The sequence below is a fragment of the Marmota marmota genome, unplaced genomic scaffold, assembly GCF_001458135.2.
Source record: "Marmota marmota marmota unplaced genomic scaffold, marMar, whole genome shotgun sequence".
Taxonomy (NCBI): domain Eukaryota; kingdom Metazoa; phylum Chordata; class Mammalia; order Rodentia; family Sciuridae; genus Marmota; species Marmota marmota.
In genome coordinates, this window is record NW_025999926.1 from 3,350,766 (window position 1) to 3,366,686 (window position 15,921).

Consider the following 15,921-nt stretch of genomic DNA (forward strand, 5'->3'; position numbering starts at 1 on the left):
AGGAAGCACACAGGTTGATCTCTATTTACTTAGAAAACAAATTCAAGGGCTGGGAATGTAGTTCAATGATAAAGGACCTGTCTAATATGTACAAGGCCCTAGGTTCAATTCATAGCACTGTGAAAAGAATGAAATAAAGAAATGAAACAGACAAAAAGCCCTCCACACCCCAGCTACTTTAGTCTCAGTACTTCAAACCCAACTCCTGAGTGCTCCTTAACACCTGATAGGGTCAGAGGTGACTGCTCTGAGCACAGCTTTATGACTCTCCCTCAAGCAACCTGGTTCTTCCACAGCCCTTCCACACTAGCTTAGTAAGTGACAGAAGGGGTGACCAATGGGAACCCAATGTCACCAGACCAAAGAGTAGGAGGGGCCTTACTCCTTGCAACCTCTCAAGTCATAGCTGAAGGGGGGGGGGGGCAGTTCTGCTTCTTGATATTTGCTTTCCACAAAATTTTCATTTGTAAAAAGCAATTTATGCCCCAAACCTCACCATTCTGGTCCAACACACATGGGTAAGCTGAGCCCTGGCCACATTAAGGAACCTGGGAAAACCTCAGTCGGCTCCAAGACCAGCCCCAGGAAGTGCACCGCCACAGCAGCCTCTCCAAAGCTCCACACACCCACACCTACTCATCACTTCACTCAAAAACATTAACAACCATCATTTGTGATTTTTGTTTCAGTTTTGTTTTGTTTTGTTTTTGTACCCTCTACCCATCCTTCAGAATTACAGAACAGACTGGTAATTTCTCCCTTCTGCTACACAGTGACATGTTTTAGTCTTTGAAACAAGTACACCTGTTAAAGAACCAAATCAAGTTCTCTGAAATGTGTAACATGAGATTATTTCAGTTGCTATGAATATGAACTTGACAGTTTTTAATAGGCACGTTTATTTCTTTTGCTTTTAAGGAATTCAAACCTGTGAGATAATGAGTACATAGTATTTCTTACAAACAATATCAGATTTGGAATCTACCTTATACAAATGCAATAATAAAGGGCTCAAACCCATGAATGTCTGAAATCCTAATAATATCAATCACAAATCATTATTTGAACACATGTAATATTAGCTAAAACAAATACACAATAACATTCCCACAGTCTTTTAAATGGCAAAAATATGTTTTGAATGAACTATTTTGGCCTTGCCAAATTGATATTTCACTTGTTTTTTTTCCCCCATTAGCTAGTATTTGACTTATCTTTCTCTTATTATCATCTTCTAGTTGAGACAGGAAATGGCTTGCCATTTATGGTAATGACATAATAATAAGGACAGACATATCACATAAATTATCACATCCCCTGGTAAAATCATAAAGGAATGAGTGAAATAATGAAATCTGATTGACACTTTATTTATTAAACCTCAGGGAAACAAGTAAACTCAACTAACCTTCAAATTTTTACTTTTTCAGGTCATTTCTTAAACTGAATATTATTATAATTAATATTTAATTATACATCATGCATTCATCTGAATGGGAGATGGTTCAAGCATTAACCATTAGAGAAGGGCAATCCTGATTCATCCAGACCTTTCATGACCAAAAGGCTTCTCATGCTTTTCAGCCACTACAGGGTAGTAACTAATGAGCATAAATAATTTGGAAATAACTGCTACAATGAGGGCCTCAGGTGGTGGTATTAGAGTGAAGGAGGGTTTTCCACGTACTGAACAATCTACAACTAAGAAGACTTTGAGTCACAACAGGGTGTTGGAGTGATATTTACAAGATACAGTAGCAGAGTCACCAGTGCATGGTGCAGGGGGGAAAAAGGAGCTTAGTACTGGGGCACTGACAATACACGCCTGTCATTTTAAATACATGGCTACTGAAGCATCTCTTAACATGGGTATGCTTTCTCTAAACTACAAGCTTTTAATTCATTTAACAATGTTATAAAACACCAAGCTGGGCAGCCCTCCAGCGTAAGACACATTCGTGTGAAAAGCAGCTCCCGGTGTAATAACACATGGGGACCAGGAGAGGAACCCTGTTCCTCTCATCATTACTGCTCTTTCCTGCCATCAGGTTCAGTAGGCTAGAGGAAAGATCAGGACACAAAGGACTTTCACTGCTCAAGGACAAACCTGGAACCCTTCAGCCAGTGCAATAAGAGGAAAGGGACAGGTATTTATTAGGCATCAAGTGAGGTGAGCTACGAACCTCCTCACGCAAGAGCGGCTCCCACGTGCTAGGCAACCAGAGGTTACAACATGTTATCTAAAAACAACATGCTATTTCAAAGTTGCTTACTTGTGAGATGTCCTCTTCTTCATCATGTTTGCAGACACTCCAGCATGGCCTGAAAGGGGTGAGATACAATCAGTGAAAAGTAGACTAAAAATTAGCATCCAAATAGCTGCTACAGACAATGTGTAAGAAAGTCTTTTGTTTACTTATTCTGAGCAGACTAGAGGCAATAGTTCTCCACTCCAAGTCAGCCAACGCAAAGTCAGAGTTCTGTAGCTAAAACTACAACTACAATGAGCAATAGAGAACTTGTCTTCCTGTCATAAACAGCTAAAAAAGAGAACACTGAGGTGATAGGTAGCAAAGGTCTATAGGACCTGAGAACAGAAAAACAAAAGCAACAGTCCTGCACTGACCCGGAATTCATTCCCAAGAGCAATTTCTGGATGATAGTGTATGAAGGGGGAGCTGGGAAGAACAATGTAGTTTTGCCAAGTGGAAAGTCAAACTGCAGTTAGGAAGGAATGGTGGTTCGAAATGAGGAACAGATTGTGGTAAGGAGGAAACTACTCAGAAGTCCAAAGCTCTTCATTCAGGGGAAGAAGCTTAAGTCTTTAGCTAAACACAATTTGTACATAAAAAATTCTGAGCAATCACAAAAGGATAAAGTTATTCCAATTTCATCTAGCCATCTCTTGAACACTTGTAACAATTCATTAAACACACACACACACACACACACACACACAGGGTGACCCCCCCTTCTGAGAAGTCTGCAGTAGGACTACAATACAGGTTACTACAAGTCCATACACAACATCTACTTGCCAAAAGAAACTTCAACACTCTTTAAATTTAGACAACAAAAATCCCAATGTTCATCAACACGTGTGTTTCAAAACACATGATGTGAAATGAAAAATTCACTGTATGTAATTAACAGCAAAACAGACCTGCACACTCGTAATCCTAGCAGCACAGGAGGCTGAGGCAGGAGGAGCATGTGTTCAAAGCCAGCCTCAGCAACTTAGTGAGGCCCTAAGCAACTCAGTGAGAATCTCCAAGTAAAATACAAAATAGGGCTGGAGATGTGGCTTAGAGGTGGAGTTCAATCCCCAGTACCCCTGCACATAAAAAAGATCAACAAACTTGATAAACAGCAATACATGCTACCCAAAATGGCACACAAAAACAATAATGTGACCAAGGGGGAGAACATGTGCTCAAAGACCGTTGCCACAATACCAATATAGGAAACTAAACTCCAAGAAAGAGGATAAAGGAGTAAGGAGAAAAAAATAATGAAAGAAAGCTTTCCAGATGTGATAAATAAAGCACAATACCACATGGCCAACAAGTGCAATGAAAGTGGAATAAGATTTCAGATAAAGTAGGGAAAACAGCTAGAAGTGATTCCAGATTTGCTTGTTAAAAACAATGTAAGGCAAAAAGTAGTATAAACCTTTAAGGTGGCCGCAAAATGAGCAAAACAACTTACCTACAGACAATACACAGGAGAAGTATCTTCCAGCCCAAACACAATGACAATTATATTAAATGCAAAAAGTCCAATTATGGGCTGGGGTTGTGGCTCAGAGGCGGAGTGCTCGCCTAGCATGTGTGAGGCACTGGGTTCAATCCTCAGCACCACATAAAGTAAAATAAAGACATTGTGTCCACCTATAATTTAAAAATTGTTTAAAAAAGTCTAATTGTACCAATTAAGAGGCTAGAAAGAAAGAGCCAATTACTGACAAATTAACTTCAGGACAAACACTATTCTAAGAGATCAAAAAGGATATTTCAAAATGATAAAAAGGTCTGTTCAAAGTCATAAGATTATTATGACATACATACATATAGACCCTGAGTACTAAAATTCAATCAAAAACTGACAGAATTGAAGACAAAGTCATGTGTGTAACTATACCTATACAAGTTTCCTCTTTTACCAACTGATATAATAAGATCAAAAGTAAAACAAAAATCTTGAAAAATTAAAATAAAAAAAAGACAACTTGTGGTTTCTGGTTTGGCACAAAAGGAGTTTAGAAATTGCCAATCTGTCCTGAAAATCAAGAAACAAACAGAACAAACTAAATTTACAAAAAGAAAAAGAAAACAACTCTTCTTAGATTAGCCAGAAAACCAAAGTCACAGAAAACAACTGCCCCTAAAACTGAAAGGAAAGACAAGCAAATACCAAGGAGTATACTTAATCTAATCAGATATCTCCATAGGAAGTGGTGCTACAGCAGGAGACGGAAACTTTAACTGGCATTGCTGGAGGGTCAGTAGGGACACAAGCAAAAGACTCTGGAGAAGAGGGAGCACTCTTGGAAGGGTACCCTCATTTTCTCTAATTTTTACTTCCAGAAGACTGAATATCTGGTTCAGACATCCTGCCCCCTAAGAGGCAAGAGGATTATAAAGCACATGTGATGTTTACAGCTCTGGTGCACAAAGTCACTAAAAGATTTGAGAAATGACCATAGGAATTCAGAATATTCTAATTTTTTAAAAAAGTATTCAACACACAAGAATAGATGGGTACTATCTATAGAGAGATGGAAACTGGGGGGTGGGGGGAATCTAGACAGATACAGACCCTTCACAAAAGTTAAGTACAAACGGATCACAGACCCAATACAAAATGATAAATGCCTAGAACATAATGGAAGAAAAATCTAGATAACAGAGGTAGAGAGTACCAGGTAACTTTTTAGATACAACACTAAAGATACAATGTATATATAAAATAAGTTAGAAGTTGGACTTCATTAAAATTGAAAATTCTTGCTTGGTGTGACAGTGCACGCCTGTAACTCTAGCAACTTGGGAGGCTGAGGCAGAAGAGCGCAAATTCGAGGTCAGCCTCACCAACTTAATGAGATCCTGTCTCATAAAATAAAAATAAAAAAGGCTGTAGGCTGGAGATATGGCTCAGTGGTTAAGCACCCCTGGGTTCAGCCCCTGTTAACCCCCAAAAAGAAAGAAAATTCTCTACATATGACACTGATAATACAGTGAGAAGACAAATCTCAGACTAAAAGAAAACATTTGATTAAAAAAAAAAGAAAGAAAGAAAAAGAAGAAGTATTATAGCCAGGTGCAGTAGCACATGCCTGTAATCCCAGTGGTGCAGGAGGATGGCAAGTTCAAATCTGCCTCAGCCACTTAGCAAGAGCCCGTCTCAAAATAAAAAAAAATAAAAAGGACTGGGGATGTGGCTCTGTGGCCTTGGGTTCAATCCCTGTTACCAATTAATCATTCAGAGTTGCCAGAGGTTAATGAGGAGAGGTTAATGGGGGCCCAAGGTTTTTAGGTCAGTGAAACTGCTCTGTACAATACTACAATGATGATACAACATGTGTCCAAACCCATAGAATATACATTCACTAGAGCAAAGCCTAGCCAGGTAGGGTGGCGCTCACCTGTAATCCCAGCAACCCAAGAGGCTGAGAGGCTGAGGCAAGAGGTTCATGGGTTCAAAACCAGCCACAGCAAATCAGCAAGGCCCTAAGCAATTCAGCAAATCCAGTCTCTAAAGAAAATATAAAAAGGGCTGCAGATGTGGCTCAATAGTTAAGCACCCCTGGGTTCAATCCTGAGTACCAAAAAAAAAGTGAAGTCGAATGTAAGCCTGTGAAGCCTGGATGTTAAATATCAGTTCATAAATTATCATAAATGGGTCAATGTGAATACAATGTTGATGGGAAGCCTATACCTGTGAGGGCAAGGGAGATACAAGAATTCTCCTTGCTTTCCACTCCATTTTGCTGTGAACTAAAAACTGCTATTAAAATTCTTTAGAAATGAGGCATCATCGTAGGTCCTCTATACACTCAAAAGTATTTCAAAAAATTTTTTTCAAAAAAGCATTACTCTACACTTACTTTTCTGTCATCAACATTATATTAGAATAAAGAGTAAGTGGTACTTTCAAACTTGAGGCAAAATTATTTTGAACCCCGGAGACATTTCCACACACAGGACTAAAATTTCCATCTAACATATTATTTTCTTTGTTAGTTACTGGAAGATAGGCTTCAGTTTAAAAAGTCAAAAGAATATAAACATACAGAATCCCAGGAGCGGGAAAAATTCAACCTCCAAGTACAGAGGAGAGGTTTCAGCATGATGTGTTTGATATGGCTATCCATATAGATGGGAGCAAGAGATTAAAGATTCAGGGAAGAAATCTCTTTATGCACCTGACTCAAAAAGATGATGGTAAATCACCCATTCACAGACAACAGAATAATAACAATAACAAAAAGAGAATAGAAAAAGGAAAGCCAAACAGGCCCTTACAAGTTATTCAGCACATGAAACAGCACTAAAACACCATTTCTTACCCGTAAGACAAACATCCAATATCTAATAACATCTGCCACAGAATGAAAGAAATGTTTCCATATTGCTAGGAGAAATGCAAAATGCTACATACTCCATAGAAGGGATTCTGGTGAGTATATCAAAATTATATGTACACTTTTTGACTCAATTCTACCTCCATGCTGGGGAAGTAGCTCAGTGGCAAAGCACTTGCCTGGCATGTATGAGGCACTGGGTTTGACCTTTTGTACCACATAAAAATAAACAAATGAAATGGGGAAATTTTTAAAAATTCTACCTCCAGAAATTTATCCAGTGACACACTGGCAAGACATATGGACAATACTATTCACCACAGCTACTATTTGCAATAGCAGAGAGCAGAAACCCCAAATGTTCAGTATTAGTGGTTACTGAATAAACTAATATGGGACCTCCATACAATGGGGTGTTGTTCAGTTGTAAAAAGTAATGTGGAAGATCTCCATATATTGCTTTTGAGTAAACACCAATACAAATTATTTAAGAAGGAAAACAAGTAATGGAAGAGTAGAAAGCACATATATACTAACTGGGCACTGGTATCAGTCTGTCACTAAAAAATGGCATTCTATCATCTACCTAAGAATCACTGGCTTTCGGGGGAAAAAACTCCTTTATTAGGTAGCATCCTTATATCCATCTGCAGAATGAAGACACAGAACCATGATTTACAAGACGAGCTAGCTATTCTATTAGTTAAACTGTGGCTGGAGATATAGCTCATTGATAGAGGACTCAGGTAGCATGTGTGACGCCCTGGGTTCGATCCTCAGTACCACAAAAAAAGAATTGAACTGTACTAAACAATTAGGCACATCAGAAACAACATACACCTGAAACTGTTTTAACAGAGGCTCATTCACGTACATGTTCCAAAATAAGACAAAACTGTTTAATTGAACTTTGTATAGACTCAGATGTTCCAATGATAGACCAAGGCCTAATTCAGCAACTCATTCAGACTAGAAATTCTAACCAATCCCCATCCACACCAACCCTGACAACTTCAAACCTATGACTCAATCTTCTCTGAGACCACTATTCATTTTTTGAAAGTCAAGACCATACGCTCCCTCCTGTTTTCAGTCAATTTACTATATATAAGCTCAGCTTTGTGTGACAGGCAGAGGTCACGGGTAGTTTTAAAAAAGTGTTACAGGAGTATGACTGAAATTTTAAGGGAGAAATCAGGAAATCTGAAATGTAGAAAATCTGAAATTCTATCTCTATACAAAACACCCATAAATACAGACCCATGAAGTCCCCAATAATTTAAGTGAAGCCTACCATGCCACAAGGGTCACCACTCCCACACAGCTTCCCACCCAACAACTTAGTGGCTTGCTAGAGGATCAGTATAAGACCATAAAAGACTTAAGGAAAATCTCCAGGCAAAACACAAAAGCTAAAAGAAGACAAACTAAGAAACTATTAAATAGTACAGCTTATTCCAGAAAGACTTTAAAAATGTAATTTATAGCCACAAAAAAATGTAAGCTATACATCTATGAAAAAAACAAGTATGAAAATTTAAAAAGAGCTCTTACGTATTTAAAATGATGGTTGAGATTAAAAGAAAAAGGTTGGAAAATAAAAGTCAATAACCACCCTTAGAAAGAATAAGATGAAATGAATGGAAAAGGAAAAAAGAATCAACCTAAAAGATCTGACATCCACGCAGCATGTGTCCCAAAGAAAAAAATTAGAAGATAAAAGAAACAAAATTCTACAGACTGAAAACCTGAAACAACACTTACATACATTACCATAAGTTTCACAACAAATAAAAGGGAAATTTTCTAAGTTTCCAGAACAGGAAGATATTAACTATACACATACAAATGATAAGAAATAAAAATGACACCCAACATTCCTAAAAAAACAAATAGAACCCCAAAGACAATACAGCAATGCTTTTAAGATTCTAACTGAAAAGTACTTCCAACCCAGACTTTTACCCAAAGTATTGAGCATAACAACCGAAGAAAGACTATGCCAATGTGAAGTCTCAAAAACTAATATTCTAAGAGCATTTTTGAAAAATGTTACTATAGACAATTTCAAACACATACAATAGCAGAAAATATGAATGAATCACCACAAATGCCATTCGTAACTTTTAACAATCTATTCATTCACTGTCTACTCTTGACACTTCTTAAGATAAACATGCTTTGTGCCCAGAAAGAATACACATGAAAAAAGGGAAAACATAGCATCTAGGAAACAATGAGATTTCAGCATAAAAGAAAAAAATTTCTGAGGTTGGGTTGTGGCTCAGAGTACAGCACTCAGCTAGCTAGCATGCATGAGGCACTGAGTTCGATCCTCAGCACCACATAAAAATAAAAGAAAGGTACTGTTTTCCACCTACAACTAAAAAATAAATATTTTTTAAAAAGAAGAAAATTCCTAATTTGGCAATTCCACATCAGGTCTACGGAAAAAAAACATAAAGTAATAAAAGGGCCAGGTATGGTGGTGTACACCTGCAATTCCAGCAGTTCAGGAGGCTGAGGCAGGAAGATCAAGAGTTTAAAGTCAGCCTCAGCACAAGTGATGTTCTAAGCAACTCAGTGAGACCCTGTCTCTAAATAAAATACAAAATAAGGCTGGAGATGTGGCTCAGTGGTCCAGAGGCCCTGAGTTCAACCCCCAGTACAACCTCCACGCAACCACTGCAAAAATGAAAAAGGTTCTAAAAAACACAAATGAATCATCACATTTGACTGTGCAGGAAATCATACTCAAGAGTTTAGAAAATTAAAAAAGGAAAAGAAAAGCAATCAAAATCCCAAGGGGGGGAGGGGAAGGTTGTACAAAAAAAAAAAGAAAATTACAGTGCATTACTTGGCTCAATATTCAACATTTACATAATCAAAACTACTACTAGGGGGTTAGTATAAGAGGAAGTTATGTTAAAGAGCAAATTACTCACCAGAAGCCAATACAAAACATTTAATACTGGTAGATCAAGAGAACTTTGTATATATTTATTTGCAAATTTTAAAATGTAAAAACCAATGAGTTAAAAATGTTACCTATGCAATACCTTCTGCATTTTGTTACAAGCCTTTTAGTTGGGCCCTGCCGAAGGGCATAAGGGTCACCATACCAATTATGGAATGTTATTTGAGATGAATTAGCCTCTTTTAGGATAAATCTTTTTGCACATGGCCATATCAGTAATTGATAGAGGGATTTAAAAGCAGCATAGCATTTCTCTGTCAAGAGGAAGAATGAATAAAACTTATATTATCAATAATACTGATCAAGAGGTCAGCATTCTTTTTGAAACAGTATAGTACTATGCCATTTTGAAATACCTATCTGGTCTCCACCCGCTACCTCCAGATACATAACTCCTAGAACAAGGATCGCTTAATGTGTCTTTTTAGTATGTTTGAGGAGATGCCTGGTGGCTGGGGGTCCCTAGCTTCAGAATGGGAGCTCGCCACTGAAAACACTGAGGACTAAACTTTCAGCCCTACCTTCTACCTTCCCAGCAGAGGAAAGGGTTACTTGGATCACCAGCAGTCAGTGATGTAATAACCATGCCTATGTAATAAAACCTTCATAAAAACCGCACAGGAGTGTGTTTAGGAAAGCCTCCCAACTAACACCTGGAGGTGTTGGTAGGGTGGTGCACCCTTGATAGTGCATGCATCTAGCTCATCTGTTTCCTTTGTTAATATCTCTCATAGTAAACAAGTAAACTTAAGCATTTTCCTGAGTTCTATGAGCTACTCTAGCAAATAGGATCATGGAAAAGCAAATTTATAGCCAGTTCTGACACAATATTCAGATAGTATCTATCAAAACTGAATTAAGTGGAGGATACTCAGCTGGTGTCTGCTGCAAAACTGCTTGGTTGCTGATGGAGAGAAACCCCACCACTCCACATGCTAGTGACCAGAGATGCTGTGTTATACTGACTATATATAAAGAATGAGGGGTAAGCACTTTGTTCCCTTCCCACATACACTTTATCTCCTTAACCTCACAGTGAAAAAAGAAGAAATAACCCCATTCATGCTCTCTCATGATAAAATATCTTAATGGGTCAAATAGAAACTCCTTGGCCCTATGCTATAGGAAATACTGAAAAAAAAGAGAAATCAAAATACTTATTAGGATTAACTTCCCACTTTATTTAAAAAGAAAAACAATCAAATCACTTCTACCACTATACACATCTACACATCACTATGATCAGCCAGCCTTCCACTTAAGAGGAATTTTGTTGTTGTTGTTGTTGTTGTTGTTGAAGTTAGATTTTGGAATGGTATATGTAAAAGAACTATGGGAAATAAGTCATTATTTCAAATAATAGAGAACTGGGAGGCTATACTCACTGGCCAATAAAATTCTGATAGCAATTTTTTTCACTTAATGAAATAAAAATATTTTATTCTAAACAGTAATGATCAATACTACTATATTACTAAATGTGTCAGGCACCTAGGGAAACACTTGACACACAATATCTCATTTAGTTCTTAACCTAAACAGCTACAGTAACAGCCTCATATTTTAGATGAGAAAACCTAAGGCTGAAGAAAACTTAAACACATCACATCAGTGTTTATACAGCAAGTAAGAGAAAACTGGGACTCTAAAAGTTCTCAGATGGTCAGGCATAATGGCACATGCCTGTGATCCCAGTAGCTGGGAGAGCTAAAGTGATGATCCCATGTCCCAGGACAGCCTTAGCAACTTAGGGATACCCTGCCTAAAAAAAAAAAAAAATTAGGGATGTAGCTCAGTGGTAGAGCAATCCTGGGTTCAATCTACTGCACCACCAAAAAAAAAAAAAGTCATCAGTATTCTAGATATTTCAAAACAATATTGAACACTGAAATCAATGTTAGCTTTTAAAAGGGGAGCTAAAATTAAAAAAGGTAATAAGGGGTACTTAAAAATCTAAATCCCAGTCAAGCTAGTTCTCAGTCTTATGGGGTTAACAGACATACCAGAAAATTGAGTTAAAAAGCAGACCAGTCTTCAATGTTGTAGAATTCAAATAACACACCTGGAGGCAGTAGGTTGGGAAGTCAGCTCAGTTTTCTAAGACTATGTGATCAGCACAGATACCAAAAAGTCAGAGCCAATTAAGCTAAAGAAAGTATCATTTACCTAATTTATAGCATAGTTCTACACAATTTTATTTTTGGTTGGGGGGGGGGTGAAAAACAAGCAAGGGCCAGGGATGATGACTCACATCTGTAATCCAAGCGGCTCAGGAGGCTGAGACAGGAGGATCACAAATTCAAAGCCAGCCTCAGCAACGCAGGAAGGCCCTAAACAACTCATGGGCACCCTGCCTCTAAATAAAATACAAAACAGGGCTGGGGATGTGGCTCAGTGGCTCAGCACCCCTGGGTTCAATCTCAGGTCCAAAAAAAAAACAAGCAAGATCCAAACTTCTGTTGTACTAGCTCTGTGCCACAAAAATTGATAATTACTATTAAATATTCATTTCATTTTCATACCAGTATACGTCCTTCAAATAAGCACACTAAAAGCTTTCTTTTTAAATCTGTTCAAAATCCTAACTTCATTAAATACAATGCTCATCTAAGGCCTCATCACCTTCTTTGAACAGTATCTCCTAGGTTTTAATGTAATCGTATTAAACACATATTTAGTGAAATCCCTTCCTGTCAAGAAACTAAAGCTGGTTTTTCACATGTGTATATGTGTATAAAATACTGGAAATCACCATGCTTCAAGAGCAGCAAACCACTAGGTATTATGTGAAAGTACTCGTCGATTTCATATCTGTCTTTAAAAGTGTATTACATTAGAATATGCGCAGAGCTGCAATGCTTACCTGCATCAGCTCTGGACCGCTGGCCAGGTGTCTTTCCGAATGGGGTCTTCATTCATCTGTATTTATGTGAGCAGCAGAGCTGCTAGACTAGGGTGAAAATTCAATATTCTCCAATTGGAAAGTTTCCACAAAATGTCAGTTTTCTTGTTAATCCACCATCCAAGTGTCTCTTTTATAAGCTCAGCAAAAATGTGAGGAATCACAAGTGCTCTGTAAAATAGTGAAATAGTTAATTACTAGAGCAATCAAAGCAGCAAAATGCCTAGTGAGCCATTAAAATACAACCTAAAATTTAAATCTTTTAATTAAAAATGCACTTTTCCCCCAAAAAATGAATTCTGATTTCTAAGACCTGAGTTCCTAGCATAGGACAAAGTAGAAGGGCAAAAACAAGGCAATTGTTCCATTAAGACAAAGTCTAGGATAATCCCAAGACCCAAATGTAGTTACTCAGGTCAAGTGACATACTTCCTCACTATCCTAATGCATTTGGCTGGTAGAAAAGAGTGAATGCTGGGATTTCAGAAAGTTTAGATTGGCATGGCCCATCTTCCTTGTAGGACATAATGAACGAGACAATGGGGAGAGCAACAGGGATGTGTGGTCACTGAAGGAGGCACAGTTGGTAGAAAATGAGTAGACCAGTGGCCCTGGACAGGAGAAAGGATTCTGGCCAACAAAATTTCACTTTCCCGCTTCTCCTCCCAAGTTTCCAGAAACCAGAGGAAGGGTCCGGAAACTCCTCACCCATGCAAGTGTTAAGTCATTTTATGCAAACAGCTTTATCATTTAAACAAATCTAGTTCCAGGAATGTACAGTCCACAGTATATACTTCCATATATATTCTCAGAGAGCATAAAAAAAATACACTATAAATTTCACTTATGATGCTTGGTTCTTATGTTTTAGTCTTTATGTCTACAATTTATGACCAATTTAAAGAACTGAAGGGAAAACTTAATCATCTAAAAGACTAAAATATAACCAAATCATTAAAATAGTTAAGATGTCTGATGAAGGAAGGAGAAGGCAGTTTAGCTTTTAAGGTAGAAATTCTCTACTATGCAGGAGTGGCGGGCGGAGCAGCCTGTAGTCCCATGTCTCAGGAAACTATCACTGAGCCCAGGAGTTCAAGGGCAGCCTGGCTGACACTGCAAAACCATCTCAAAAATAATACATAAAATCCAAATTACATAAACCTTTTATATTATTCAAGGAAGACAGAGTTAAAAAAAAAATGATTTCATGACTAATTTCTTCCAAAAATGGTCAGGGTGCCTATTGTTGGAAGCTTAGGGTAGACGGGGAAACAACAAACAAATAAGCAAAATAAATTGTGAGTGTGCGTGCGTGTGTGTGTGTGTGTAACAGCAATATAAAGTACTGAGAAAAGCACCAGAATAGCACCTATTCTGTAGGTAATGCCTCTCATTGTTGAGGCTTAAGCAAACTCTCCAGTGCTTCAGATAGTATCTCTGGGAAGCTATACCCAGTCTGCCTCCCATCCTACCCAACTAAAGAAACCAGGCCTATGATGAAAGATACCAGGACAACTGGCAGGTTACCCACCTTCCCCCACTAGCCTACCCAACTGCTTCACTATCGTGATGGCAAAAGGTATGACTTATGCAGTCGAGGGGGAGAAATAAACAATGTCTACACTTCTTCCTTCAAATCACTCAATACAATTTCACTCTATAAATTCTTAATCAAGAAAATGACAATCCTTAATGCTAGGCACTGCAATAGACACAATCAATTCACAGCAAACAATTCTAGATTAATTCTAAACACTGAAAACACACTCAATCTTGACAGGCTCATGACAGACATTCCCTCTGCATGCTAAATTCAAGTGCCAGACCAAAAGTCTCAACCCTTAGGCTCTAAGTCCAGCAGATGCACACTCACTCAGACCATGGTGATCAGGTCAGGAACCAAGGCAGGCTTCTCCTGGGGTGAAGCTGATGGCCAGTTGAGGAGAGAGTTATAGGGAGAAGTTGCGGCTCTCACCAGAGTCAAGAGTCAAGATGACAGCAGTGAGGAAAATGCAGAGGATCAGGCAAACAATGAAAAGTATTAGGATGTCAGTCCGGGTCCTCTCAGCGTGGGGGCGTGGGGGACATCAGTATCACCTGGCTGAATGTCTCTTCATTTGCTCCACTATTTATACCAAATTTTGGAGCTTTTGACCCCCCTTCCAATCCCTATCAGCTGCCACCTGAGTCTCTCAGGGATGTCTTTTACCCTGAGGTTAAAACATCTGGTCTGGTGGTCCCACCCTGATCTTTTCGCCTTTCCCCCTTTATCAGGGGGAAGACAACATGCCAGAGGATTCACACTGAGTTTACCAGAGTGAGAAGAAGTGACTTATTTGTGCCTGAGGGCCATACTGGAGGGCCCATTAGGAGTGCCTGGTGAGACTGCAGGTTTCAAACTGGGGTTTTAAAATGGAGTTGCTTAGGCTCTGGACACACAAACTCTCACATGGCTCATTTACCTTCTTCAGCCTGAGCTTTCTTCATTTAACTCTTTCCCGTGGTGCCTGATATCCAATTAGATTTATCTCCCTCTTCTGTGTGCCTGCCCACACCTCTCCAGGAGGCAAAGACCACCTTCAGCAAAGTGCTGCCCACTACCACCAGAGACCTTCCCCATTCACAGCTCCCTCCAAAGGCATCTGCTTGTATCTCTCACTGCATACTGTTCTCCAACCCAAAACCTCCATTTAGAAACACATCCCATACACTAGTACTAACAGCTATCCCTTTTTGTTAGTCTCCTGGTTATCTGCATATCTTTACTGAAGACTTTGGTACTGGTTTATTTCCTTTCTATCAAAAAAAAGCAATATTCTTGGCAATCCCATCATCCAAACATATGATCTTTTCAATGCCTTCCCCTGGGTTCTTATACATCATCACTTCAAACTCCCTACCATACATAAGCCAACTATTCCCACAGCCAGTCACAACCCAGACCTTTTCTCACCAATAACTATGAATACCTCCAAAATTTTATTTCAAGCATCCCACACTCAATATCACCTCTGATCACTCCAGATTTCTTACATTAACATTGCCATTCTAACAATTCTTTGATGCAATTGACAGAAGAATTTTAAGATGTTCTAAATTAAGTTATAAACCAGAGGATGGAGGGAAGAAGAGTTCATTTTACACTGACAGATTTGGGCTAAACCAACATAGTGTGGGGGGAGAGGCACCTTCTCCACATTCCCTTCCTCTATGTTGAAGATCAGCCATCAAGGAAAGGCAGCATTATACTTGTAGAACCAACAAAGAAGCAAAAAGTACTTCTCCTTATGGAAGGTCCTCCGATCACAGGACTTTGCTCACATCTTGTCATTATTATTTATAGCCAATGTAATCCCAATGAAGCAACTTATACTTCTTTTTCACAGATCATCTTTCTTTTGGTACTGGCGACTGAACCCAGGCCCACTTAACCACATCTTTTTTTTTTTTTTTTTTTTT

At 38.6% G+C, this 15,921-nt stretch overlaps 1 protein-coding gene across 1 annotated transcript in view; it reads right to left on the reverse strand.

Moving 5' to 3' along the window:
* Spin1 (spindlin 1) overlaps positions 1 to 12,633 on the reverse strand; it is a 38,388-nt gene extending 25,755 nt beyond the window's left edge. Inside the window, exons 1-2 of the mRNA XM_015503982.2 lie at positions 12,424 to 12,633; positions 2,274 to 2,322 (exon numbers count right to left, since the gene is read on the reverse strand). Coding sequence (XP_015359468.1) covers positions 2,274 to 2,322; positions 12,424 to 12,475 — 101 coding nt within the window. The 5' untranslated portion in view covers positions 12,476 to 12,633. The remainder of the gene's footprint in view (positions 1 to 2,273; positions 2,323 to 12,423) is intronic.
* Positions 12,634 to 15,921: the final 3,288 nt, after the last annotated feature.